Consider the following 26,165-nt stretch of genomic DNA (forward strand, 5'->3'; position numbering starts at 1 on the left):
CTGACGGAGATGTCACCTGGAAAGGGTACTCCCCGAGAGGGCTCTGTGCCCTGTGCCACCGGGAAGCATATGGGCCCTGTTACAGCTGCCCCTGGGCAGGATGCCATGGGGAGGGGAAGAGAAGGGCAGGGAGCATCTTCCCCCCATCCCTGCCCCAACATTCTCCTGCAGAAGCCAGCCAGGCATCCCTGGCTTGCACCCGCGTGGCACCACGCAGGGCTCAGCTGGGGCCGCCGTGCGCATTGCCCACCTCAAAGGGGCAGGCTGGGCAGGTGGGGCCTGGCCAGCCCCGCAGCCAATGCTCTTGATGAGCACACGCCCGTAGGCAGGCCTAACACCTCTCCTCCATCACCGCCCTTGCTATGCCCCGAGGCTCTCAAAGCTGCGACACACCCCTCTGTGTTAACCTCCTGCTGTGGAGAGACAGTAACTGCTCTCCTCCTGCAACGGGCCTTTGTGTTCCTTATTTATTTGCATCTCTAAAAAGGACACAAAGCACCTGCCCTTCCAGCACCTTCCTGCTCAAAGTGCTCCCTGCAGTTAGGGAAGTGTGGTTATCCCTGTGTCACAGAGGGGGAAACTGAGGCACAAAGAGGGGGTGGGTGATTTGTCCAGTCACCCACTGAGTCAATGTCCTGACTGCCAGTGCCCGCCCCTCGCCTCCCACTCTAACGACGAGACAACACTCTCTCCAATACAGAAACAACTGGAACCGGTTGGGAAATTATGAATATTTTCCGTGAAAATCTGAGGAAGAAACAAAACATTTGGGGAGGGGGTTTTGTTGTAATTTTTCGGGGGGTCGGGGGGAATCAGTTTATCAACCAAAAAGCAAAAAAGCAACAAGCGCTCCATTGTTCTCACTTCTGCTGAAAAAGCTGAAAATTTCCTGAGACACAAAAATTTCCCACCAAACATTTTGCTAGAAAAAAAGGCCAAATTTTTGTCAGCAGCAAAAAAATTATGAATGCAAACTGTCAAGCAGCTCTAGGAAGAACCGGGGGGAGGAGAGGGGGATGGCAGCGAACCCCAGGCTGGAAAGCCATGAACAAAGGGGAACTCCCATCTGGTGCCAAGTCACTGCGGCACTGGGCTGGACTTAGCAGTGCCAGAATCCGGGCTGTAATGAGCTGTTGATGCTGGTTTAACCCGTGCTCCCCTATGGCCTGTGTGCATCAAGTCATTGTGGTGGGATCTGGGATTACCTTATCACTGGCTGCCAGTTGCAGGCTACAGCATTGATGTGTTCTCTACTTTCTCTGGTGGGATAAGGGGACCCACGCCAGTTTAATTTCTACAGCGTTGTAGCCCGTTTCATTCCTCTCCTATCACCAGGCACGGAGCGGCTGGTGCCTTGATAGGTTGTCTTGGATCTCATCCACCTCCTTTCCCCTAAGACTTTGCAGCCTCCTTCGTCTCTTTTCAAACGAATGGAGCTGTCACACAGCACAGCGCTGGGGGTGCCAGGAGCACATGCCGCAGGGGCACTCCCTCGCATGCCAGCGTGCCCTGTTACATGGGTAAGCTGTACTCTCGGAAGGTTTGGGACAATCTACACCCAGGAGGGGGATGGAAAGCTAGAGGTCAGGCCAGCATGGCAAGCAAATGATCTGGAGAAAACCTGCCCCCTAGAGCGCATAGCCACAGACTGGCACGATCGGGGCAGGCTGTGTGGAGCCGGTCCCATGGGAAAGGATGGAAGAGGAGCAGTTGTCCTGCCAGTGACGGGGCGCCGTCAGGATCTGTTCCAGGTGGACATCACAGGCCAGTTTGGGATCAACCTGTGACCATCACTGGAAATGTTACATGGTACAAACAACGGGGCCAACCCTGAATGGTGCTGCGCACTCGCAGCTCCCATTGGCTTTAGTGGGAACTGTTTGCTCTCTGTCCGGGTGTTCGTGGCGGACTCCTCCTTCCATCGCTGTCCTGAGAAGAAAGAAGAAACTGGACAGGATTCCTGCTTGCAAGGAGTTCTGGGAACAGCCTGGGGAACTGGGCCTGGGATGGATTGAACCCTGTGCTCCCCAATGGCCTGTCATCTATCTCCCTATCTACCGACCCCCATACACATCTCCTACTAGCTAGCTACTTCTTCCATGACCCTTATCAGTGTAGTGTCTGAGCACCTGGAGCTGTCGGGATCTCCAGGCAGGCAGTGACGATATGTGTTGGAACCTTGATGTGCCACAGTGTAACACATTGATGTGTGATGTGTGAATGGCACTGCACCATAGTGTGGAATGGGAGACAGTGCATAGAGCACTGGACTGCGAGTCAGGAGACCTGGGGGCTGTTCTCGGCTTTGCCACTGGTCTACTGGGCGACCTTGGGCAAGTCACTTTCCCCCTCTGTGACTCAGTTTCCCCATAATGATACTGACCCTCTTGGTAAAGCCCTTTGAAATCTGCTGATGCAAAGGGCTATAGAAGAGCTAGGGAGTATTATAGCTAGGACCCTACCAAATTCAACGTCCATTTTGGTCAATTTCACAGTCATTTTTTAAATCGTAAATTTCATGATTTCAGCTATCTAAATCTGAAATTTCACAGTGTTGTAATTGCAGGGGTCCTGACCCAAAAAGGAGTTGTGGGGGTGTCGCAAGGTTATTTCAGGGGGGTTGCAGTACTGCCACGCTTACTTCTGCGCTGCTGTTGGCGGGGGCACTGCCTTCAGAGCTGGGCGCCTGGCCAACAGTCGCCTCTCTTCGGCTGCCAAGCTCTGAGGGCATTGAAGTATGTGTGGTAATACCCCACCCCCCCTAAAATAACCTTGTGACCCCCCTGGAACTCCCTTTTGGGTCAGGGCCCCGATTTGAGAAACGCTGGGCTCCCCTGTGAAATCTGTGTAGGATAGGGTAAAACCACACACAAGACCAATTTTCTTAGGGGGGGGGGGGGGGCGGACCAGATTTCATGGTCCAGGATGCGTTTTTCATGGCCGTGAATTTGGTAGGGCCCTAGACGGATGGTGTTGGAGGAGAAGGCACACAATCCGGTTGCACACCCCCCACGTTCTGTCACCTCCCCGACAGAGCGCAGGTGTCAGAGTGCGCAGACAGGGAATTGCTCCAGGAACGCTCCCAGAGGGCCTCCTCCTCCCGAGCTAAACCACGAAGCTGGGAGGGCTCTGGTGCTCAACAAGGGCGTTGTGCAGTGTCTTTGCAGCACACCTGAGTCCCCAGCCCCGCTATCCGCCCTCCCCCCTTCCACTCACAGCTGCCACAGGATCAGTCATCTCGCGTGCCTAGTCCCGGCAGCCCTGCCCTGCCCCTTTTCCGCAGAGCTTCTCCACTGAGTTGCTGCAGCCACCCTCCTCCGTGTAGTAAGCGGGGAAGGCTGGGGATTGGTGTGCACCGGCTGCATGCTGTATCTGGCAATGTCCTGGGACACGCTGCGGGAGCCAATCACATAGACATGTTACAGCCTGCTCCGGGCTGCTCCAGAGACCCAGATGGAGGAGACGCAGCGGGAGGTGCCTGCAGACACAGAGGAGCCCTTTGCAAACAGATCGGTTTGGCTTTAGTGGGCTGGAGGCCACTTTCTCTAGCCCCCTCGGGCAGCGGGAACAAGAGGGGACGTTAGCGGGTGGGGCTGGGCCTTGATCACTTTGGAAATGTAAAACTATTGGGCCAAATTCATTCACCCACTAGCCCAGGGAGGAGCACGTGGCATCTCCTTGCTGTCCCCCGGGATTCTGCTAGGGGAGAGAGCTTTCAGTCCGTGGGGAAATCCTCCAGCAGCCACTCCGGTGGCATTCCCCAATGACTCCCTGGCCAGCACCACCTACTTTGGGGGCTTGCACCGACCAGCAGTGGAGCCCCCAGTGGAGGGAGAGGAGATTGCAGGCACCTTGCCATACTTTATTTGCCCCTTTGTGCCAATGAGCGAGACAAAGGGGGGAGAGGTGACATCTTTTACTGGACCAACTTGTGTTGGGGAGAGAGACCAGCTTTGGAGCTGCCCAGAGCTGTTCTTCCGGCCCAACGCAGCTACATCACTGCCAACAACCGTTCTACAAACGACAGAGCCAATGGCCCACGAGTAACTGTACGAATGTGTGTGTGTATCCTCTGCACTGGCATAGCTGTTGCTCTGTGAAATAGCTGGTCTAGATCTGTAAGAGACTCCCCTTCCCACCCCAGCAGAGAGCCTTGCCTCATGACCAAATAGACCAGCTTCTTGCTGATAAATTCTAAGAGCAAAAAAAACAACAACCCACCAACGCCTTTGACAACTGCTTAGCCTTCGAACGGCAAAGCTGCTCCATCTGCTCCGCTCAAGGGAATCCAGGCAAGGCCCAATCTCTTTAAGGTGTGTTTGGTAGCGGGTTAGTTTGGTTTTTTTTTTAACCCTGAGCTGCATTCCCAGTCAGTACAAGCGCTGGGTTTGGAACCAGCTGTTCTCTAATTAGAAATCGGATTCTGATCGTCTGTGATCTGATGGGTTTGGCTTTTAATCTGAGCTCTGCAACAGATGTGGTGCCTCTTAATTCGTACTTGGGTTTGTGCGTGTGCATCTGTGTGGAGCGGGGTGTCCCCCTCCTCCAACATGCCGGGTTTTTCCTAGCCACACTGCGGCTGAGGGTGATGCTCTGTATGTACTGAGCATGCATAAAGGTTACAAAAAGGCAAAAGAATTTTAAGTTGTCCCTTTTGCACTTAGTCCTAGTGAATATTAGCAAACTGCCTGACTCAGGTCTGCACTGAGACTTACCCTGTAAATCAGGGACTTTATTAACCAGCAAACTTAATGGTTACCACTCTTGAGAGCTCTGTGCAGCATGGGGGGAGGAAGCCGTGGGACAGGTCAGAAGCTGAGGAGGTTAGTAAGAGTGTCGGACTCAGGGAGGCAGCCGGGGTGGGGGGGTGCCAGACACTAGAGGGCCATGTTGGATTCAGAGGTCAGTATTTATCCCCTGAATTGCCTGCTTTGGGACAGTGGCAATTCTGCCCTATCCAGGGAACTTTGTTTAATGGCTAGTGCAGGGTTCTGTTCCCAGCCACTGAGTCGCTGTGTGACTTGGGCCAGTTGCTTCCCCTCTCTCTGCCTCAGTTTCCCCAAGGCAGGGTTGTGATACCTGCCTCGCCTGGGAGTGGCGAGGCTTCCTTTATGGATCCCTGCAAAGTGCTTGGAGGTCCCTGGATGATCAATGCCATTTAGGAAGCACGGCCAGGCCTTTTCAAGGCAGGGACCCACAGTCCATTCCAAGGAGAAGTCCGTTAAGTCTCTCACCTCTGGATTTTCACCACGCAGCTCCAGTTCAAGCAGATGGGGGCCGAAGCAGCCCAGCCCCCGCCCAGCACTGTGGAAAGCTGCCCCCTCTGGTCTCTCATGATAGCGTGTGTTTTATTTTGCTTGCAGATCAAGAAGCTGGGCCTCCGACGTTTCTGCCTCGCGGCCGTTTTCATGGTTGCTTGAAATGGTCGATGGTCTGTCTTTGTAAGTAAAATGAAACATACACTCTAATGAGAGACCCAGAGCCCACCTCAGCTCTCCCTCCCCCAGAGAGCAACCCCGTGTCCTTAATGCTGCACCGAGTGCGAGGGACGTCCTGCCCTGTGCTTGTGCGTGGGTGGCAGAACCGGGACAGTTCTGCTACGTGGCAGGCAGGAGCTGGATGGGGTATGCCGCCCCGTGGGAGGGTGGGGGCACTTGGGGTGAAGCTGGGGCACTGCTTTTCCCTGGATATTGCCTCCTCCCCAGAGCACAGGGGCACAGGGCACATAAGGGAGCTCCCAAGCGCATAGCCTGCTCTGTGGGCTGTGCACTCGGCCCCAGGGCGTGGGGAGCCGGGTCACAGCCACAGGCAACGAGCCCTTTCATTGCGTGGTGCACAGCAATCACAGGCCACGGCTCCAGCCCAGCGTAGGGGCAGGATGGGGAGCTGGCAAACACACTGTTCTGTGGGACCAGTGCTGGGATCTGCCTTCTGGCAGCTGATCCTGGAGTCCCGGGTGTCTGCGTCCATTGCTGTCTGTTAGCCCCAGCCTTGTGGGAGCAGCGAATTCACCACCAGCGCTTGTGGGTGTGAGCACATGAGGGCGTGCAGGGAGGGTGCTTTCAAGGAGACTGCCGCTGTTCGTTTTTTACCATCTCAGTCCGAACGGGACTTTTTCCCAACCCGCTCGCTCCCCCGTTAGCAGAGCGGGCTACGAGGGTGCAGGCTGCGTCCACAAACCTTCCGTCGGGGCCATGTGCGGAGTTTAACTTAGTAACACACCTGTCACTGGAATAAAAGCAGTTGTGGCCAGGGGGTTATTTTCGGCATCTCTTTAGCAAGCGGCTGATATTGCTTCGTAGTAGAGCGAGAGGGAGCCTGAGAAAACACCAGAGTCAGGGCTGCTGGTTTCCAAGAAGCATAACCACAGCGGGGCAGGTTAGTAGTGAACGCAGGAAGGGGGGATTTGGAGAGCCACGGGGCTATTCAGGGCGAATCGTGGGGCCCTTTGGGGTTTGTGTTCCCAGCAGAGCTGTGTTCAGGGGGACTCGGCGCCCCGATGTCATGGATGTGATTTGCACGGGGGGCGGGGGGGAGACATGCACTGTGTCATGGAGCCTGTGAACAGGAATCCCTCTGCTTTTCCGAGCGACTCTGTTTCCTGGGTTGCGTTTCTAGCTGCTGCGGTTCCTGCTCCGGGGAGACGTGGGGACTAGGCAGAGGGGGAGACTGGCGAAAAGCCTGTAACTGACGGGCTATCCAGGGAGTGGATTCCCCCCGGAGTGTCATTACCCAGCAATTGTGCTGGTTCTGTGATTTCAAGCTGCGCTGGACAACGGGCAGAAGTGCCCAGGGCTTGGCGCAATCTTGCCCTGGCTGATGCCGGGTGGGGTAGGCGGGACCTAGCAGCACAATCCCCTCTCTACTTTCTGTGGACAGGAGAGGGCGATTGCTCAGCAGCGATTGGCATGAAGGCACCTTTCCTAGGGGGTTGATCTCTGCACACGCTAGGAAATGCCCGGCCTGTAAGTGCCGAGGATCCACTGCTGCGGGTTCAAACGATGCAGGCACAGCTTTAATGCAACCGATTGTTCTGCAGGGTTAGAAAGCAGATGTCAGCCGCATGTATGGCTGAGGTGAGTCAGGGCTGGATTTTCCAAAGAGCTCTGCACCCGTCCTGCCCCCCGGGCTGCTGAACGCCTCGGAAGTTGGCTCCTGGGGCTTGGCCCTGCATGAGCAGCCCTTGGGAGCGCTTGGCACGTGCAGGAGCGAGCCCCTAGACATAACCACCTGCAAACATCCCAGCCAGTCGAGCAGCCTCAGGCCCTCGCTCCGCTGTCAGGTTGTATTTGCCGAGGCTGATGCAAAGTGCTCCCCATCCCCGTGGTGACAGCCCGGGCTGGAGCCCTCGTTGGCTGTCCTGCGGATTCTCCGTGGGGCTGGGGAAGGCGAGTTGTTCCTTCCAGTCCATGCTCTGGTCCAGCAGAGGCCATGTGCTGATACACAGAGCCCCCTGTGCAGCGAGGGGCAGGATTTCCAGACAGGCTCTGCTGTCCTCGCGCGTTGTGTTTGTGTTGCTGTTAAATGACTGGCTGAGCCAGGTCTCTCCGGGAGCAGGGCAGGTTATTGATTTATCGGGCCTGATGAGCACACCGCCGCTTCGCGGCACATTCATTTACCCGCGGGGGCCGTGGCTGATCGCCCTGCTGCTTGGCTGTCGATTGGAAGCTGCCGTGGCCAGACATTGGCGTTCACGTTCCCTTCTGTTTGCAACACGTCGTTGTGAGACAGCTGGACTCCCCATGTAGCCACCAAACACTGACATATCTTCCCTGCCCCCTGGTGCTGACACCCCCATGCTCCGTGCTGTCTGCCCTCCCCTCGCTGACACGTCTTCCCACCTCCCTTCCCTGCACAGGACCTGCGCATGGCATCCTCTCTGCAGGTCACCATCTGCACACTGAGAACTCAGCCTCCTGCTCCAAAAAGCCCACTTTGGTAAAGGAAAATCCCCATTAGCTTCTGGCTGTCTAGAGCCTATGGCACATAGTAGAGCCGTTCTGATTCTCTCCAGTGGGGGGCAGCGTTACTTGCTAGAAGCCCATTACAGCGTTCTGCCAGAGGCCAGCCACTGGTCTTGAAAGCCAGTGTCTTCTCCAGTGACCGTCTCTCTGTCTCTCTCATTGCAGTAATGAATGGAAGCAGCCACTCCCCTACCGCTATCAATGGAGCTCCTTCCACCCCCAACGGGTTCAGCAACGGGCCTGCCACCTCCTCCACTGCCTCCCTGTCCACCCATCAGCTCCCTCCTGCCTGCGGCGCCCGGCAGCTCAGCAAACTCAAGCGCTTCTTGACCACCCTGCAGCAGTTTGGGAACGACATCTCCCCGGAGATCGGGGAGCGGGTGCGCACGCTGGTGCTGGGGCTTGTGGTACGTTCTGTGGGGCGTGTTTGTCCGGCATGCCCCATCGGAGAGACGGACGTAGCTGTAACCGAGCCAGGCTTTTCCCTCCCAGAGCTGTGGGGCCAACTCCACAGAGATTTTTGCTGGTGTTCCTGAATTTGCTCTGGGGAAAAAAATTGCCATTTTCCCAGAAGCAAACTTCTCCCCCTCTCTCCCCCCAGCAAAACTGGGAATTTCTCCTGTATTTGTCACCAGGTACAAATTGCCCATTGTGGCCTCAAGCCCTGCACCGAAATGCAGAGGTGAAGAGAGAATTGTCCAAATGAACTGACCTGCCCCTCCCCAGCCCAGCCCCGTGTGACTAGTAGCCCAGGGCCTGTGGCAGTAGCCATGTGAATTCTAGAGCCCAGTGGAAATGCCCAGCTCTGCCCCAGGCTGGTGGGAGGGAGAAGCGGGGTCAGTGTGGCGAATGGCTGGCCGTGTGAACGGGCTGGTGACTCCTCTCTGAGCCTGACCCTCTCTCTGCCTCGCAGAACTCCACGCTGACCATCGAAGAGTTCCACTCCAAGCTCCAGGAGGCGACTAACTTCCCGCTGCGCCCCTTCGTCATCCCCTTCTTGAAGGTAGGTCCCTTATGCCGCCCAGTCCTGTCTAGCCCAGGGCCGTGGCCCCACCAGCCCCCGATGACACCCTATGGGGGAGCTCTGCGGCATCAGGCACCCTTTGACTTGCTGTGGTTGCTGTGGGTGGCTCGCTTATCAGACGCCTGGGCTATGGGAAGAATTTATCTGCTCTGTCAAGGAACATGCAAATATCTGAGTCAGATGGGGACAGATCCCATGGAGCTGGGGAGCTCTGGGGTGGAGCCCAGGAGAGTTGGGCGGGAGTGGGGGGGTCGTGCTGGGTTGGTTGCCTGAATGTTGTAATTTTAGGAAGCCAGGAACCCCCTTCCCCGTGTTCCTTGGGCTCACCCCCTCCGCTCACGCGCACAGGAACATGCTTTGAAGGACTCACTCCCTCCTCCCCATTGGGGTGGCACATTCCCTTCTCCCGGTGCCCCCAGCTTTGGACCGGGGAACTCAGCAGGCCCTTGTCTCTGCACTAGCCGAGGTGCTTGTGTTTGGCTTCCCAGTGCCGCAGAGGGGGCGTCTTGACTTCCATGGAACGTTTCAAACCAACGGGAAGCCCTGTCTCTGCCTAGTAAGCTTTGTGGGGCGCTGTAAGCCCGGGGCCCGTGCACCAAAGAGCGCTCTCCAGCCACGGGATTCCAGGCCCCTTTTCTTCGGGTTCTTTTCCCAAATAACACAAATTCAGCACGTCAGTCATGTCCCTTCCCCGATTCGGGATCTCCTGCAGGGGCCTATCTACTCCCAGTCTGCCCCGAGAGTCAGGGTGAGCCTCTGCTCTCTTGTCTGTTCCCAGGCCACACGCTGAGTGTCACATGCAAACTGGGTTCTTTCCCCTGCAGAGCGTACCCTACCCACTCTGCCCAGAACCTGAGCTCCTGCTATCCCCGGACCCACGGCCTCATCACAGCCTCAGCTGGGAGGCAGCTGATCAGTCCCAGCTGGAGAGCTATGCCCTCCCCCCCCCCACCCCCCAGGCCAGCCACGTTGTGACAGAAACCCAGCTCTGCCCCGTTTTAAATAAACAGAAAGTGAACGCTGGGGGCGGGGTGGGTTACACAGTATTACTAGCCTGGGATGCAAAGGGATGACAGACGCTCTGATGCCATTCTCGAGTGCATTTCAAAGGGCAAGACAGTTACAAACCAAAACCAGTTTGCTTTGCCTAACCTAAAGGGCAGCGTCCCCTTAGGAAAGAGGAGGTGTGCTTAGGTATCCAGAAACCCCGGGAAAACCCACCTTTCACTCGCAAGGCTTCAGATCCAGCTCTCCATTCCGGGCCTGGATATTTGCCCCAGGCTGGTGGTGCCCAGGTGAATGGAAGCAGCGGGGAACGCTGGCTGACACAGTCACACGTGCTCGCTCATTGCAGGCACCCAGCTGCTGGCATGGAGGTTAGTGCCAGGGGTCCACCCCTCTGGAATATGTCACCACTGAAATTTGACTCCCTCCTCTTCATTTGCAAGTGCCTGACGCTGGGTTGACACGGCTCACGCTGGGGGCACCTGGCTTCCGCTCCGAGGCTGGGTTTGCTGGTGAATGTGGGCAGCCTCCGGGAGCAGGTTCCTGGCTGGGCTCTGGGTCTGAACGTGACCCTCTCATTGTCAGTCAATGCACCGGCTCGGAGCGGAGGTGCCGCCCGGGCAGTGATGGGAGGGGGTGCTGGACCCAGGGCGTTGTACACTCAGATTGGCCGAGGGGCGGGGTCAGAACTCTGGGCCTATATGAAATCTTTGCCCAGCGAGAACCTGTGGTGCCAGTTTCGTGGTCTCAGCAGCTGGCTCAGCCCTCTCCTGGGCGGGTGCCTGGCATTGCCAGTTCTCGAGGTGAACGCAAAAGAGGCTCAAACAACCCCCCAGTGACCCTGCACCACCTGTGCCTCCCGCTAGCTCTGCGTGGGTGGAGCTCAGTCTCTGGCCATGCCATGGATGTGAGGGTGTTTTCCAGACCTGTAGCTCCCGCCTCCTATGGGAGCTAGCGGGGAACCGTCCTTGCTGCACGTCTGCTCTTCCATGACACGAATGAGAAAGAGACAGAGCAGGATCAGCCAGGGGCCCGAAGGGGACAAGGACGGGGGCCTGGCTCCTTGTACCCTCCCACTCTCAGATTGCTGGGCCTTGGCTCCCAGGGCCCAGTTTGGTGTAACTCTTGGCCCCCGACATTAACGCTAGGGAACCCTTAAAGCCCGCTTGCTTTGCACCATAGTGCGTTAGCGCCCTGCCCGTTGGGGCCATGTCGGGGGCCCCCCCTCACTTAGCCTTCCTCGCCCCACAGACAATCATACAGCAGCTCCTGGGACCGGGCTGCTGCCTGGTGGGAGCCGGCGACGTCCCCAGGTGAGGAAGGAGGCCCTGGACCGGAGCAGGAGCTGCGAGGGGGGCTCGCTGAGCTTTAACTCAGCTGTTGCCCGACCCCTCTCTCTTTCCCGGGCTCTCCCTCTCCGGTCTCAGCAGTTCCAGCTTCGCAGCTGAGTCTGTTGATTTGGGAAATGTGGGGGTGGGGAGGGGGTAACCTGTGCTGCCCCCTCCCCAGCCCCCAGGACGTCCCGCAGCTCTTCAGTACAGGTGCACTCCCGCTCTCGCCCACATGCAGAGCTGTGTGCAGCAAAAAGCAGGGCTAGGCCCAGCTGCTCACCACGTGCAATTCATTAAAAATCTCCCTTTTATATTTGCCTTTTAATTCCGCCCTGAGCCTGCTCTGTCGCCCCGCTCTGGAGGGATTCTCAGCGCCCTGGCATGTCTCTCAAACCAAATATGTACAGCCAATGCTCCGGGGCTGGCTTCAGCTGCCCTTGTTTATCAGAGGAATCGGAGGGGGGGGTGGGAAGTCCCCCCCCCCCTTGCATCTTTATTATCTCCACCGCCCCGGCCCCAAGGGTTCTATCCCGATGGCTCTGAACTAGCCGCAGGAATCTGGCCAGAGCAGCCTCCAGCACTCTCGGAGCCGGTGTATTCCACTCCCATCAAACGGCAAAGGGTTTAAACATTTAAGAGTGCTCTGGGGCGATTCGGCGCTGGCCCCACACACAGCCGCGTCGGGCAGGGTGGGCTCGCCTGCCCCCGTCCTTCTGTCCGGGGGGAAACTGAGTATAAAATCAGAGCTTCTGCCTGAGGATCTCAAAGCTCTTTAGCGACATAGGCTGAGATTTTCAAAGCAGCCTAGGAGGTTTAGACACCCAGGTTCCATTGACATGAATGAAAGCTACGTGGCCAGTCACCTGGACTGGTTTGAAAATCTCAAGCATGAAGGACCTGATCCTGTTGCTCTTTGTTCTATGGCTGCAGGAGTGGGCTCTATTAATCAAAGCCCCACAATGCCCCCAGGAGATAGGTGCTATTCTCCCTGCTATGTGGATGGGGAAACCGAGGCACAGGGAGGCAAAAAAAGGGCCTGACGTGCAGAAGTACTGGGCTCTCGCAAGTCGGACTGATGCCAATGGGAACTGTGGGTGCACAGCACCTCTGAAAATCAGGCTTTGAGTTATGGGCTCTGACACTGCCTCCTATGGCCCTGGGTAGGTCACGTAACTGCTCCGTGCCTCAGTTTCCCCACTGGTGAAAGGGCGGTAATAATAAGCTGTCCCTCCTAGGGTTGCTGTGCGGTTGAGTTTGGTGGTCTATGGAAAGTGCTGTAGATGGTGAGGGATTTATTACCGTGGGGCAAGGAGTTGGCTCTGTGAGTCTGTATTGTGTTTTCCCCTGATCCCCCCAATGCCCCTTTCCATTCCGTGCCTGGGCCTGGCACAGCAGCCCCTCAGGCAGCTGCGGTCAGTGCGGCCCCGGGGAGGAGAGGGGATCAGGGACATTGCTGCTGGCCTGGCTCTCGGGGCAGAGCTCCAAGTGGACCTAGTCTCTCCGCTGCCTGCAGTGCCGTTGCTCGGGCAGTTGTACCCACTTGCCTAACCCCTGAGGAAGGCGGGCACAGGGGGCCAGCTGGGGGATCCATGTCTTGGGCACTGGGCAGGACCTGCAGTTTCTGATGCTTCTTCCTCTGCTGTCCAAAGCTAGAGGAGACTGAGCGCCACAGCCTGGAGGGTGAGGATACGTCTCCTTGCCCCGCTCCGGGAGATGCTGCCCTGTCCTCCAAGCTACATGCCCATCAGAGAGGGCCAGTGCTCCCTGCCGGGAAGGCTTGGCTCCAGATCCTTGGGCAGAGGCCGATGTGACGGTGCCCTGGAGAAGCTTGGCTTCCGTGGCACCTCTGTGCCCGGTGCTCCCGGACCTCAGGTCCTGGGGCGCTCTGAAAATCCGGCTCCTGGCTGCAGTTCCCGAGTGAGGCTCAGCGGTTCTCTGGCCAGAGGAGCCATTTGACAACACTCCCTGTGCTGTCTGATCCCCTGGCACCCTGCGCCCAGCTGTTTCCACCTAGGACGCCAGCTGCTTCTCATTACGCTAACTGCAACCAGCCAGCCCCAGTATGTTTCCCAGACTCCGATTTTTTAAAAATTATTTATTTAACTGGGGAGAGGGGGAACTAGTGGGGAGGGGGGGAGGGGCATGCTGCCCTCAAATCTCCAGCAGCACATTTTCTCAGCTCAACTCGAACATGTTCAACAGATGGCGATTTGGCTGAGGATCAGCTGCCTAAATCGAAAACCGGGGCTGGCAGCAAAAGCGCTTGGATAAAAATGTGTTTCTGCTGCTTAATCATTTCTGCTTTGGATGCTCTTCTCGGGGTGGAAGCTCCCTGAGAAACTCCGTGGGTGGGGGAGTTTATTTACAAGTCCTTCCTCCCCTGCAAACACACACACTGCAGAGGCGAGCGACTCTTGGTGTCCGAGCTGGCCATGGCCCCACCCAGGGACAGGTGGGCTCTCCTGGTCTGCCCTGGGGGGGGCTCTCGCCTGGGTGGCGGCATGGCTAGGAACACCCCCAAAGCCGCTCCCAAGCGCTGGCTAAGGGAAAGTAAACGTGGCACCACGAGTGGCCGCGGTATTGGAGGAGCGGACGCAGCCTGTGTAAACCACATGTGCTGATAGGCAGGAGAAGCCCTGGGCTTTTGTGATCTGTGTTTGTCTTATCCCCAGGGGTTGTCTGGTGCCCATCCCTGTGGCATCTGTGGGCCAGATCCAACCCCCCCCCCCCCCCCCACTGAAATCCAACAGGGGCCTTTCCATCCCCTTGGCTGGGGTTGGATCTGGCCCCAAGTGCTTTACGTGGCTTAGAATCCGTCTCCGGGTCGGGGGATAGGGGAAGCCCATTCCCTAGCCAGGCTATATATGGGCCTGATTCTGTCACCCTTCATTCAAATTAGCAGCAACAGTGCAATCAGTGGAGCTACTTACTGAGTAAGGCGCTCCTCAGGGCGAGTAAGGCTAGCAGCCCTGGCCCCAAAATGATTAACGGAGGAGCTCAAACCGCAGCCCCCCTCAGGAGCCCATGGGATGGGAGCAAACGGCAGTGATGCCTGCTGGTTACAGAAACTCTTGGGACTTCCAAAGCCCTGTGAGCTCCCAGCCCCTGACTCTGATGGCTAAGGAGGGGCTGAAGGCATGGAGGGAGACCTTAGCCCGGGTGCTTGGTTGAATCCATACAGCTGGGATTCTGGCCAGGTGCTAGCAATTGTCTGTTGCTGTTACCAGGGGAGGTTTGCCCAAACATAGCAATTCCCATTCTAGATCAGTCCAATTATCCATCTACTCCAGTGTCCTGTACCTTGCTTCCGGGAAAGGTGCCACAAACCCTGCAGCTGGTCGTTATGGGGTAACTCCTACGTCTCCTGGCCAGAAGTGTAGGAGAATCCTCGTGTCGTGTCTAACACGGCCAAGGCTCAGGCTGAGCCGGCCGATACTGGGGGTTCGAGGGAGGGAACCTCATTATGCTGGTTCGGGGGAAGGGTGTGCTACACCCCTGCTTTCCCCAGCAATGCCTGGGGACTGGGAAGCGCTGCTGCTCGGAGACCCGAGACCCGGGCACTGACCCACACGGGCGGTTTGGCCAAGGGCGGCGAATTCTTGGCCGTGTGTTCAGACAAGGCAGATGGGATCCTTGCATTGGGGGCTGCTCTGGCAGAGCCAGCAGCGGTTGAGGAAGCTCCTCCCTCCCTGTCAGGCCAGCATCCTCTGCCGTTTATCTTGGCCCTTCCCGGTCTGCGAGGGACGCAGAGTAAGGAGCCCCCTCGTGGCCCACCCCTGCAAGGCAATGGAGCCCAGCCTGGGACAGCTTGTCTGTGCAAAAGTGGGTGGGGGGGGGAGTGGCTGGGGCTGGCGGGGGCTTTACTCTGTCTCTGCCCCACTTGCAGGCCAACCTGCCCTTGCTGCAGCGCGAGCTGCTCCACTGCGCCCGCATGGCCAAGCAGACCCCAGCCCAGTACCTGGCCCAGCACGAACAGCTGCTGCTCGATGCCAACGCCTCTTCCCCCATCGACTCCTCTGAGCTGCTCCTGGAGGTCACCGAGACTGGCAAGAGGAGGACACCAGACAGGTAGGACCCGGAGGCTCGCGCTTGCTTTCCGGGAGCCCCACCCAGCTCCCGGGGCTAGTGTCATGCGGTGAGCACGGGGCCCGCGGCGAGTGGGCGCGACCCAGCAAGGAGGAGAGGATAAAGCCATTCCCAGCTCCCCACCTTTTAGGGGTGGGGCTTGGGGCAGGGCAATCTCCTGAGTACTCTCCGCCAGCCTTTCCCCTGCCCAAGCTCAAGGGCCCAGGCTGGTGAGACCCTGCTCCAGAGAGCATGGCAGGCACGTTGGGCCACTCATAGCCAGACTCCAGGCACTGTGGGGTGTGGAGCTGCGCCCATTCCTGATCACTGTGAATGGGGAATGTCACAGGGCCTGGAGCATTTCCCCGCCGTGTGCAGCCCTCGGGGCTCCTGGGATCTGGGGGTACGTCAGGACTAAGCCCCCTGCACCAGAGGGGAGGTTCACTCCAGTAGGGGGCAGCTGAAGTTCCCACCATCCGCCTCCTTGGGGCTTCCCAGAAAGGTGGGCAGCTTGCATCTCTACCCAGGCACCAGGCGAGCTGTCTGGGCAGGAATCAGCACCTCCAGCCGTCCTGGCCACACACCTCTTTGTGACCAGTGCCACCCAACAGCGTGTCTGCGCTGCATTGTTAACCTGGGTCTATGGAACCCGGGCCTGGGGGTCTCTGGGTTTCTAAGCCAGGACTTGAGCGTCCACACTGCATGGTAAACTGGGGCTTACAGGTGCTTGACCGGGGTCTCGCAGCCGTGCTAGCATATCTACACTGCGCTGCACAGCCTTTCTGTCTCAGGTCCGCGGCTTGAGCTGTGTCCACACTGCACAGCGACGGGGCTTGACCCCGAGTCACAATGAGACTCCCCACAGCTGGGTCTGAGGACCTGGGTCCTGAGTGCTTGTGACCCGAGTCAGACTGATTGGTGTGTGGACAGAAGAAGGACTGGGGCTCAAACCTGAGTCAGAGCCCGGGTTAGTGTGCTGTGTAGCCATACAGCCCCCTACCTCCCTGGCCATGTGCCCTGTCACCCAGCAGACTGCCCCTGCAGGGGGCCAGTGCATGAGCAGGCAGGAGCCAGAGACGAATCTGGCCCACAGCTGTCTAGTTCAGACTGAGTTCAGCACTCCCCCTGCTCGGAGGAATCACTCACTGCACCCAGGACGCAATGATGCGGGCTGGTTGGACTGGATACGTTGGCAGCTAGTTGCATTTCTGGGGACACTTACCCTCAGGTTCTGTAGGTCAGGATCATCCTCCCTCATTTGACAGAGGGGGAAACTGAGGCACGGAAGGGCAGTGACTTGCCCAAGGCCCCCGTGGGAGTCAGTGTCAGAGTTGGGCTCAGCGGCCAGAGCACTGGGCTGGGGCTCAAAGCACTTTGCAAAGGAGCCGAGGGTCAGGAAGCCCTTTCCCAGTGTTGTAACCAGGTCGCCCTTTTTCTCCTCCGCGGAGCAGGACCAAAGAGAACGGCTTGGACCGAGACCCTCTGCACCCCGAACACCTCAGCAAACGGCCGTGCACCATGAGCCCCGCTCAGCGGTACAGCCCCAGCAACGGGCTGAGCCACCAGCCCAACGGGCTGCCCCACCCCACCCCGCCACCACCACCGCACTACCGCCTGGAGGACATGGCCATGGCACACCACTACCGGGACACGTACCGGCACCCCGACCCCAGGGAGCTCCGGGAGCGCCACCGGCAAGTGGGTGAGTGGGAGGCGGAGTGGGCATTCGGGGGGATTGACCTCCCTGAGAGACGACCCGGAGAGCATCCCTTCCCCTCCACTGCTGCAGGGGCCAGACTGCTCCGCGCAGGGGGTGCTCTGCAGGCTGGGGGAAGGGGCACCCTAGACTGCCTGCCCGAGGGGAGGTGCCTGGGAATTCACCGGGGGGCAGGCTGCCTCCCTGGAGCGTGCGCAGTCCGGCGGGGATTGGCCACCACAAAGCACTGGGCCAAGGGAGGGAGCCTCCATGGCTCTGGGTGGCTTGAGAGCGTAACGAAGGGACGGGTGAGGTGAGCCGGGGGGAGGCTGGCAGTTGGGGCAGGGTGGAGACAGAGGGCCCAACCCACTGTAGGCAGTGGAGTTACACCGGGTGACGGATTCGGCCCCAGCTCTGCGGAGGGAAGCGAGCCCTGTTGTGGCGGGTGCTGTAAGGACACCGTGGAGAGGAGTTGCCCCTGGGTAGCTAGAGAGAGCAGAGCAGGGGATGGCTCTCCTGGAGGAAGGGCAGCACTCCGGATCCCGGGCATGCTACTCAAAAATTGCTGGGGTCACAGCAGTACCAAGCCAAGGCGGGAGGCATCTTTCAGGAGGAGAGGCAGAGCTGCTGAGGGCCTATCTACACCGCATTGTAAACCCAGGTCTGGGGGACTCAGGCTCGAGGGCCTGCATTCGAGCGTCCACACTGCTTTGTACCCGAGGTGTCCCTACTGCGCTGCACAGCCCTTCTGACTCGAGTCTCTGGCTTGCCCTGCAGCCACACTGCACAGTGCCCGGGCTTCGACCCCAGTCCCAGTGGGACTCGGGCTCTGACCCACCCTCTAGCAGGGTCCTAGGACCCAGGTCCTGAGTGCTTGTGACCCGAGTCAGACTGAGTGGTGTGTGGACAGAAGCGGAGCTTGGTCAGAATCCGGGTTAGTGCGCAGTGGTTACACAAATCACTCAGCATTTCAGTCCCTGACTCCCTGGGAAAATCCATCGGACATTCTGGGGCTGCCGGGGGTCCTAGGCAGGCTGAGTTCTTGGTGGTCCTGCACAGTGCCCCCTTCCCGCCGCTGAGAAGATAAGTCGTTGGAAAGGGGACCGGGGAGCGGGGTGGGCAGCTGTTATTGCAGGGTCTCCTGCAGGGAAGGGCCGGTAAAGAGGGTCGTCCATGAGTGATTGGCAGGAGAGCGCTGCCCCCGTCAGCAGCAGTGCAGATGTGTAGGTGCTGACCCAGGGCTGCTGGGACTGGGAGGGCGACCCGGTTCCTGGCACATGGGCAGCTCTGGCAGCAGCCCAAAGCCCAATTCCCCGGTTAGCAAAGGGCAGGCGAAGCGTCTCCCTGTCAGTTAGCCCCAAGGACTGTTCACCTCTCCGGGCTGCTCAGGCAGTGCCCTGTGTTCCAGAGCTGGCCCAAGTGGGGGCTATATGGAGGGTATAGAGACTGCACTGATTTTCGAACGTCTCTCTCTCTCTCTCTCTCTCTCTCTTTTTCCCTGACGGCCCCTCCTGCCGTGGGGCGTGACTCCACTGCCGGCCCGTGTCGAGCTCTTTGAGCGGGTGCAGCCCAAGGCAGAGCAGCGTGCTCCAGCCCCAGGCCCTGCACGACACCTCCCAGCATGCTGCGTGGGCCAGGCACACCCCCTGCCCGCCAGCACTGCTCTCATCTCTTTGCTCTGTACAGTTCCCGGCACAAGGGGCCCTAATCCCGGAGCACGGCCCCGAGGTGCTGTCCTAACACAGATCATAAAACACAGCCGTAACTGGAGCCCCTGGGGTGCCCAGAGCTCTGGGCCAGGGTGACTGGCTCTCGCTGACCTGCGTGTTCTCTTCCAGCCGTGCACGGCTCCCGCCAGGAGGAAGTGATCGACCACAGACTAACAGACAGGGAGTGGGCTGAGGAGTGGAAACACCTCAACAACGTACGTAGCAGCCCCGCTTGCCGCTGTCTGTTACCTGGGCAGCCCTGCCGGGCACTGGGGTGGCTGTGGCATTTGCGCTCACTACGGGGGGGTGAGGGGGAGGGCATGGATTAATTGCTCTAGAGAACATGAGCTCTGGCCCCTCCACAGAGGGGCTCCTAGGTTAACTCGTCCGGACTTCTCTGGTTCCTGTCCCGTGCTGCTCACCATCTTCTCTGACATTCGAGGTGGGGCCTGCTGCTGTAGCCCTGGCTCCGGGGAAGTCCCCCCTGAAACGGATGGCTTTTCCTAAGCCAGGAACCCTGCAGAAACTGAACTCCGTCCCCCAGCTGGCGGACCCCGCCCTTCCTTGGAGCCCTGGGGTCCCTGTCTGCTGGAATTTGAGTCAGGACCCCGTTTTGTGTGCCCTGGCTTACGGTTCCCCATTCTGAGCCCTGTCCGGCTGCCCTGGCCTAGGGGAAAGTCCTGGGAACCAGCCATTGCAAAGGTGGCGCCTTCTCAGGGCTTGGCAAGCCACAGGAAGTGTGCTGACTGTAACTCCATTGATGCGTGCCTTGTGTAGACACACTTCCCCTCAGTTCAAATCGGGACAGACACAAATCTGCAGTAGATACGCCCCTTCCCTCCCCTCCAGTGCAAATCGGGACAGACACAAACGTGCTGTAGACACGCTCCCCTCGTGCAAATCGGGACAGACACAAATGTGCTGTAGACACACTCCCCCCGTGCAAATCGGGACAGACACAAACGTGCTGTAGACACACTCCCCTCGTGCAAATCGGGACAGACACAAACCTGCTGTAGACACACACCCCCCGTGCAAATCAGGACAGACACAAACATGCTGTAGACACACTCCCCTCAGTGCAAATCGGGACAGACACAAACCTGCTGTAGACACGCTCCCCCGGTGCAAACTGGGGCTTGCACAGATGCATCACATACCGGGGTGAGACGCACCAGTGCAAGCCCATCTTACCCTGAGACAGCACATGCATCCTGGGGGTTTGCACTGGTGCAGATACCCCCCAGCATGTACCCCGTGCCCAGGCCTTACCTGTGCTCTCCCTCCTGCTCTCTGGCAGCTGCTGAACTGCATCATGGACATGGTGGAGAAGACGCGGCGCTCCCTCACCGTGCTGCGCCGCTGCCAGGAGGCCGACCGCGAGGAGCTCAACCACTGGATCCGCCGCTACAGCGATGCTGAAGACATGAAGAAAGGCCCCAACCCCCCACCCCGCCCCCACAACAGCTCCTCCAACTCCGAGGCCCCCCCATTAGGTACTGACGAGCCCAGCGGAGCGGCTTTCCCCGCACGGCGCGGGCGTAGCAGAGTGACTCAGGGCCGGGGCGGCGCCTTCCTAGGCTGCCTCCCGGGTGTCCAGCCCAGGTCTGTTTGGAGAGCTTGCAAAGAGCTGGATGCTTTAGCAGAGCAACCCCACAAACACCTGGGCACCCCCTGCCGAGCCTCTCCCCTGCAGCAGCTGGAGGGCTTGGGCCGAACAGCGCTCAGAAGCGAAGTGACCTCAGTGTAAAGTGCCCGGGGCGTGGCTGCTGGGTACCATCCTCCATTCAGTCTCTGGGCTGTCTCTTTCCTCTCCTGGGTGCAGGACTTTACCATCAATCCCTCCCCGCATTGCCTGCAGCCGTGCTGCTCCCATCTCGCCGTCGGGTCTCTCTGCCCTTCGGCTCTCTCCTCCCCGCGAGATGCCCCCTCTCTCCCGTTTGGGGTCACCCGTGAATTTGATCAGAACCCAGCAGCAGCCCTGGTGCTCCCCCGATACGTACTGTCAGCATCCACCCCAGGGGGGGACTTCGCTGCCCTGAGCAAGTGGAAACTGTCCCGACAGCCCCCAATGCCTGAGACAGAGAACAGCCCCTGGGCGCCGCCAGCCCGGCTCTGTCGGAAGGGCCGAGCGGCTCTGTGTTCTTGAGGGAACAGTGACCAAGATGGAAGGTGCCTTCAGTGGCATGAGCTCATCAGCCAAGGTGACAGAAGGGAACGAAATGTCACAGACCTCTGAAATCTCAGCCATGCCACCAGGCCTTGTTACCCGCCAGCCCCTAGTGACTGAGGGAAAAGGCTTCCCCGCCCTGGCCCCAGCCATCCCCTCAGCAGGACCTCATGCCTGCTGGTCTTGGGGCCCTGGTGCTGCACCCCATCACCAGCGGGTGCCGATGGCAGAGAGCTTCACTCCAGCTCTTGGTGGTTCCCTTCCCCTGAGACGCTCCATTCCCGTTCCCTCTGCAAAGCATCACCGCAGGAGGCTAGAGTTCCTCCCACAGCTCGCCGCGGTCACTGGGCTGCCAGGCGCATTGTATTGCGACTAAAAACCAAAAGGTGGGTGGCTTCCAGAGAGAGCCTGGCAGGGGATGCCCTAGCCTTGAAAGCCCTGGAAGGAGAGCCCAGTTCTCAGGTAGGTCCCCAGTGAAGATCAGTATCTACTCAAGACAGGTGTATTCACTGAGCCACGTGGGGGCCGTCCTGGGTGTTTCTCGCCGGAGTGGGCAAAGCCTGCACTATGCCTGGGTCTAGCTGGGACGTTCCAGGGCTCACTTTTACAGCCACTGAAGTTCACTCTGCTCCGCCCACTAAAACCCTCGCAGCGAAACCAAATACAGAGCAACCCGAGTACTCCCGTCTGTGAAACAGAGCTAATGGCCCCCTGCCCTGCGCTTGTGTCGTCATTCACACCAATGCCAACTCAGGCACCATTTTGAGTGGGTTGCACTTGACACGCCCTTTGCCCAGGTATCACGGCGCCAGGTGCCAGGCAGAGGAGAACCCGGCCCAGGGCGTTAGCAGCTCCCACAGCAGCTCTGTGTGTATCTTGGAGGCAAGAGCAGGCAGGGATGGTTTCCACTGTGTCGCTGTCGGTCTCAGCACTGACCGCACTGTAGCGCAGCTCTCCTGGGCTGTTGGTTAGGTTGGACACGCTTCATTTCTTCCAATTTGTTCCTCTCCCCTCTTGTTTTCAGACACTCACCGGGAGTTTGTGCCCAGGCCCCTCTCTGGTTACATGCCCGAGGAAATCTGGAGGAAAGCTGGTGAGTGTGCCACCGTGGGATCCCCTGTCCACAGCCTGGCGCGGCACTGCCCGGCGTGAGGCAGTGCATGAGTCCGGGGGGCCCAAACCGTGCCCGGCCAAGCCTGAGGCCAAACACATCCCTGGGTCTATTGCCTGGGCCTCGGTGGAATTCCCCTGCTGTGTTTCGGGGGCTGAGATCGGGGGAAGGAGCCCTGCTCATTAGGACACCCTGGGGACTGGCGAGCGTTACACGGAAATGTCATCCCTATGCCTCCTTCCTTGTCCCCCGAACCAGCGGCTGGGAGGGGGGTGGGACCTGATCCGAAGCCCATTGAAGTCAATGGGAGTCTTTCCACTGGCTCCCGAGGGCCTTGGATGAGTCCCATAGGGACTTTCACACCCAGACCGAACTCGGGAGCTTACGGACAGGATTGCGCCCACTGTAGGCCAGTTTTCTAGCCCTGTCTCTCTGGGGCACCCTTACATGTAGAGCACTCCATGGGGCTGGAGGGCAGGGATGAGGGGGAACAAGCTCCCATCGTTTCTGATGGTGCCGGACCCCAGAAGCCGCTCCTCCCGCTTGTTCCCTGCAGTTTAGTTTGTGCCTTTGGATGGCCCGTCGCCGGGAGAGCAGGGGGGGATCTGAACTCCATGGAGGGTTTCTCTGCCAAGACCTACCGTGGACACGTGGGATTTCCTGCCGTCCCTCTGCTGGAGCAGGCACCCAAGCTGCTCTCCTTGGGCAGCCCAGGCTTTCAGAAAAGCTCATGCTTGGTTGTTGGGCGTGATGGGCCGTGGCTCAGCCTGGCGCCGGCGCTGGGCGAGTCTGTAAAAGACAGGCGATAGAGAACATGGTCAAGGCGTTCTCCCCTTGTTCTTACTGTGTTTTAAGATGCCCCTGCCCTCCCAGAAGCTTCCTTTTGAACCCCTCACTGCACGTGCTTTTCCTCCATAGCATGCGCTGTGGTTGACAGATGGTTATGTGGATAACAAGACCCTCTGCAGTTAGAAGGGGTGCATCAGGGTAGAAACCAACCCCTAGCTGCCAGTGGTCAGGAGGAAACTTCCCCCTATGGGCTGCTTCTGCCACAGCTGTACACTCTGGGCGGGTTCTTGCACCACCTAGCCTCTGGTGCTACCCACTGCTAAAGACAGGATACTGGGCTGGCTGGGCCATAGGTCTGAGCCAGTCTGGCAGTTCCCCCCTTCTTCCGCCTGAGAGCTAGGCACACGTTTGCACGAGCATTTATGCATTCACACAGTGTGTGTGCATGGGTGTGTTCATGTGTCTGCGCACGTGTGTGCACATGCGTGTGTGTGCATGTTCATGTGTGTATGCACGTGTGCAAAGGGCTGGTCTGTGCTGCCAGCTGTGTTACGGAAAGTCAGGCCTCCCAACCTTGATAGCAAAACCCCAGGTAGCAGCTGCCCAGACTTGCCATCTGGTCTCCTGCTGGTGGCTTGCCCCTGCGGGCCGTCGGCTCGCTGGCTGCGCTACATGAGCTTTGCTCTTCCTTTCAGAAGAAGCTGTGAACGAGGTGAAGCGCCAGGCCATGTCCGAGCTCCAGAAGGCGGTGTCGGACGCGGAGCGCAAGGCCCATGAGCTGATCACTACCGAGCGAGCCAAGATGGAGAGGGCCCTGGCGGAGGCCAAGCGCCAGGCTTCCGAGGACGCGCTGACGGTGATCAATCAGCAGGAGGACTCGAGTGAGGTAGAGGCGAGCTCGCCCCGCTGCGCAGTGCTCGCTAGGGTAGTAGAGTTTAACCCTTGGCGTGCTGACACCGCGTGCGCCCCCAGCGTGAGAGCCAGGGTTGGAAGCTTGCTGTGAGGGGGCTGCCCCGTTACAACCCCAGAGTTCAAGCATTTAGAGCTCAGGAGCCTGGTTTTTAAACCAGATCAGCAGGCAATTCACCGTGCACCGTGGGGGCATCCCAGCTCCCACGCCACGCTCGGCCCATCCTTCCCCCAGGTACTGAGGGTTTAGAAAGATCCAATACAGTGAAATCTAACTAGTGCCACCCGCCCGGGGACTGCCTGAAAGCGGCCAGGGAAATTGTACTCGTTGGGGGCCTGAACCTAAGACCTAAGACAGAGGTCTCTTGTGTTCAGTGGGTGCTCGGGATCCTTTGGACGGTTCCATCCCCCAGGGGGTGTCTAGCGGGGCTGGGTCTCTCTTCCAGGCTGCACCGCCCCGACGCTGATGTCTCTGCTTTCGCCCTCTCGTACAGAGCTGCTGGAACTGCGGGCGCAAGGCCAGCGAGACCTGCAGCGGATGCAACACGGCCCGTTACTGCGGCTCCTTCTGCCAGCACAAGGATTGGGAGAAGCACCACCACGTCTGTGGGCAGACTCTGCAGGGCCTCCAGGCCTCCGCTGGCGCAGCCCCTTCCTCGGGGGTGGGCTTAGGGGTGGGCTCAGCTCAACCGGATGTGGTGGCTGTCAGCGCCTCCATCACCAGCGTGGCCACCATGGCCGCCAGCCCCAGCGAAACCGGCTCGGCTGCTGCGTCGCGCTCCGGCACGCCGGCCACCCCAGCTCCTCTGGAAACGGCATCACGCTAACCGACCAACTGGCCAGCCAACAGAGGGGAAAGAAACAGAGAAACCTACAGAATGTCACTGCTGCTACTGCTTCTCTCCAAAAGAAAAACTAACTGCATTCAATGCAACTTCCTCAGCTACCTGACTCTTCTGTGACCTCCAAATGACCTCTCGATCTCTCATATGTAATCCTCACGGATCCTCAAACTGGGCTTTAAGTGGAGTTAAGGCAAATACCAATCTTCTCTGTTCTCGCTTCGGTTTTCTATGATTTGGGGAGTTATTATCGGCGTCGGCGTCGGTTTGTTTGTTTTCTTCTTTTCGGACAAGGAATTTGTCCACAAACTCTACGCACCTTGACTCGGGGATGTGCGTGTGTGTGTGAAATCTCCCTCCCGGTGCGGCCGGGGGACGGCATGATGAAGGATTTCAATTTTAGAAGGCAAGAAACTTCTTCTCTTTTTCGTTTTTCTTTTCTTTTTTTTTTTTTTGTAAAAAAATAAATAAAATAAAAATAAAAACGTCAAACTCTTTGGCTTTAAGTAAAAAAAAAAATCCAAAAAACAAATAAAACAAAGTAAAACCAAGTAAAGGAAGCTTACCTGTAAACTACCTTGCTAGCTAGCCAAGAACATACCAGACTCACCTCTGCTCCAAAGGAAATCCAAAAACAAACAAACAAAAAAATCCAAACTTTTTTTCCACTGCCAAAGTTTTTTTGGTTCTGTTGTTGGTTATTTTTACTTTTTCGGTTGATGGTTTTGGTTTGTTTTTTGTGAAACAAGGAGCAGCACGTATCCCTTTCAACCAAACCACGACGACTGGCCAAAGGCAAGCCGGCGCTCTTGGACTCCTTGCATTCTTTGGTGGGGTGGGGTGGGTTCTTGCGCTGGACTCTCAGCATCCACACGTACCTTGAAGGAGGAAGGACGCGCATCTGTGGATTTAAAGAATTTTATTAAAATAAAGCAAAAACAAACAAAAAAAGATACACAACTTTTGCGTGTGTGTGTGTGTGTGTGTGTGTGTGTGTGTGTGTGTGTGTGTGTGTGTGACGGGGAGCCAACATTGTGTGCTCCCTCCCTCTGTGGATTATAAACGTGTTTCACTTGCCTAGGAGAGCGTGCTAATGAACAAGAACCTTCAGATCCCGGTCCTGTTCCAGAGAGAGCATCATTTCAAACTGAACTGTGACAATCTGTCGTTGATTCTCCACTGCTCGTCAGAGTGTGAGCAGAAAGCAATTGCACCAGTACCTTCTGCTTCTTGTACTCCTCCACTACCTCTCTCTGCTCTCCATAACCCCACCTCTAGCTCCAGTATCTTGTGACTGCCGTCCTTACTCCTTCAACCTTTCACAGGAAAAAAAAAAGACACCTTTTGTTTTTCCCCTTCTGAAGACTCTTTCGATTGCCTGTAGATAGACCCCCTTGCTTTTGTGTCTACTTGTTCTCCAGATGTTTTCTCCAGTCCTGTGATGAACATTGTCATTGGGTTATTTTATTTCGCTTTCGCTTTTTCTTTTCCCACCCCGCGTCCCCTCATACGATTTTGCAACAGTTTCTAGGAGGAAAGAAAGGAAACAA

General features: G+C 58.0%; 1 protein-coding gene across 1 annotated transcript in view; it reads left to right on the top strand.

Annotated features, from left to right (window-relative positions):
* The window catches only part of CBFA2T3 (CBFA2/RUNX1 partner transcriptional co-repressor 3), a 65,761-nt gene extending 41,072 nt beyond the window's left edge, over positions 1-24,689 (top strand). Inside the window, exons 4-13 of the mRNA XM_065416639.1 lie at positions 5,364-5,441; positions 8,130-8,371; positions 8,878-8,967; positions 15,211-15,392; positions 16,841-17,091; positions 18,924-19,009; positions 20,095-20,290; positions 21,989-22,057; positions 23,560-23,750; positions 24,268-24,689. Of these exons, the coding sequence (XP_065272711.1) occupies positions 5,364-5,441; positions 8,130-8,371; positions 8,878-8,967; positions 15,211-15,392; positions 16,841-17,091; positions 18,924-19,009; positions 20,095-20,290; positions 21,989-22,057; positions 23,560-23,750; positions 24,268-24,600 (1,718 nt within the window). The 3' untranslated portion in view covers positions 24,601-24,689. The remainder of the gene's footprint in view (positions 1-5,363; positions 5,442-8,129; positions 8,372-8,877; positions 8,968-15,210; positions 15,393-16,840; positions 17,092-18,923; positions 19,010-20,094; positions 20,291-21,988; positions 22,058-23,559; positions 23,751-24,267) is intronic.
* Positions 24,690-26,165: the final 1,476 nt, after the last annotated feature.

The sequence above is a fragment of the Emys orbicularis genome, chromosome 14 (genome assembly GCF_028017835.1).
Source record: "Emys orbicularis isolate rEmyOrb1 chromosome 14, rEmyOrb1.hap1, whole genome shotgun sequence".
NCBI classification, from domain to species: domain Eukaryota; kingdom Metazoa; phylum Chordata; order Testudines; family Emydidae; genus Emys; species Emys orbicularis.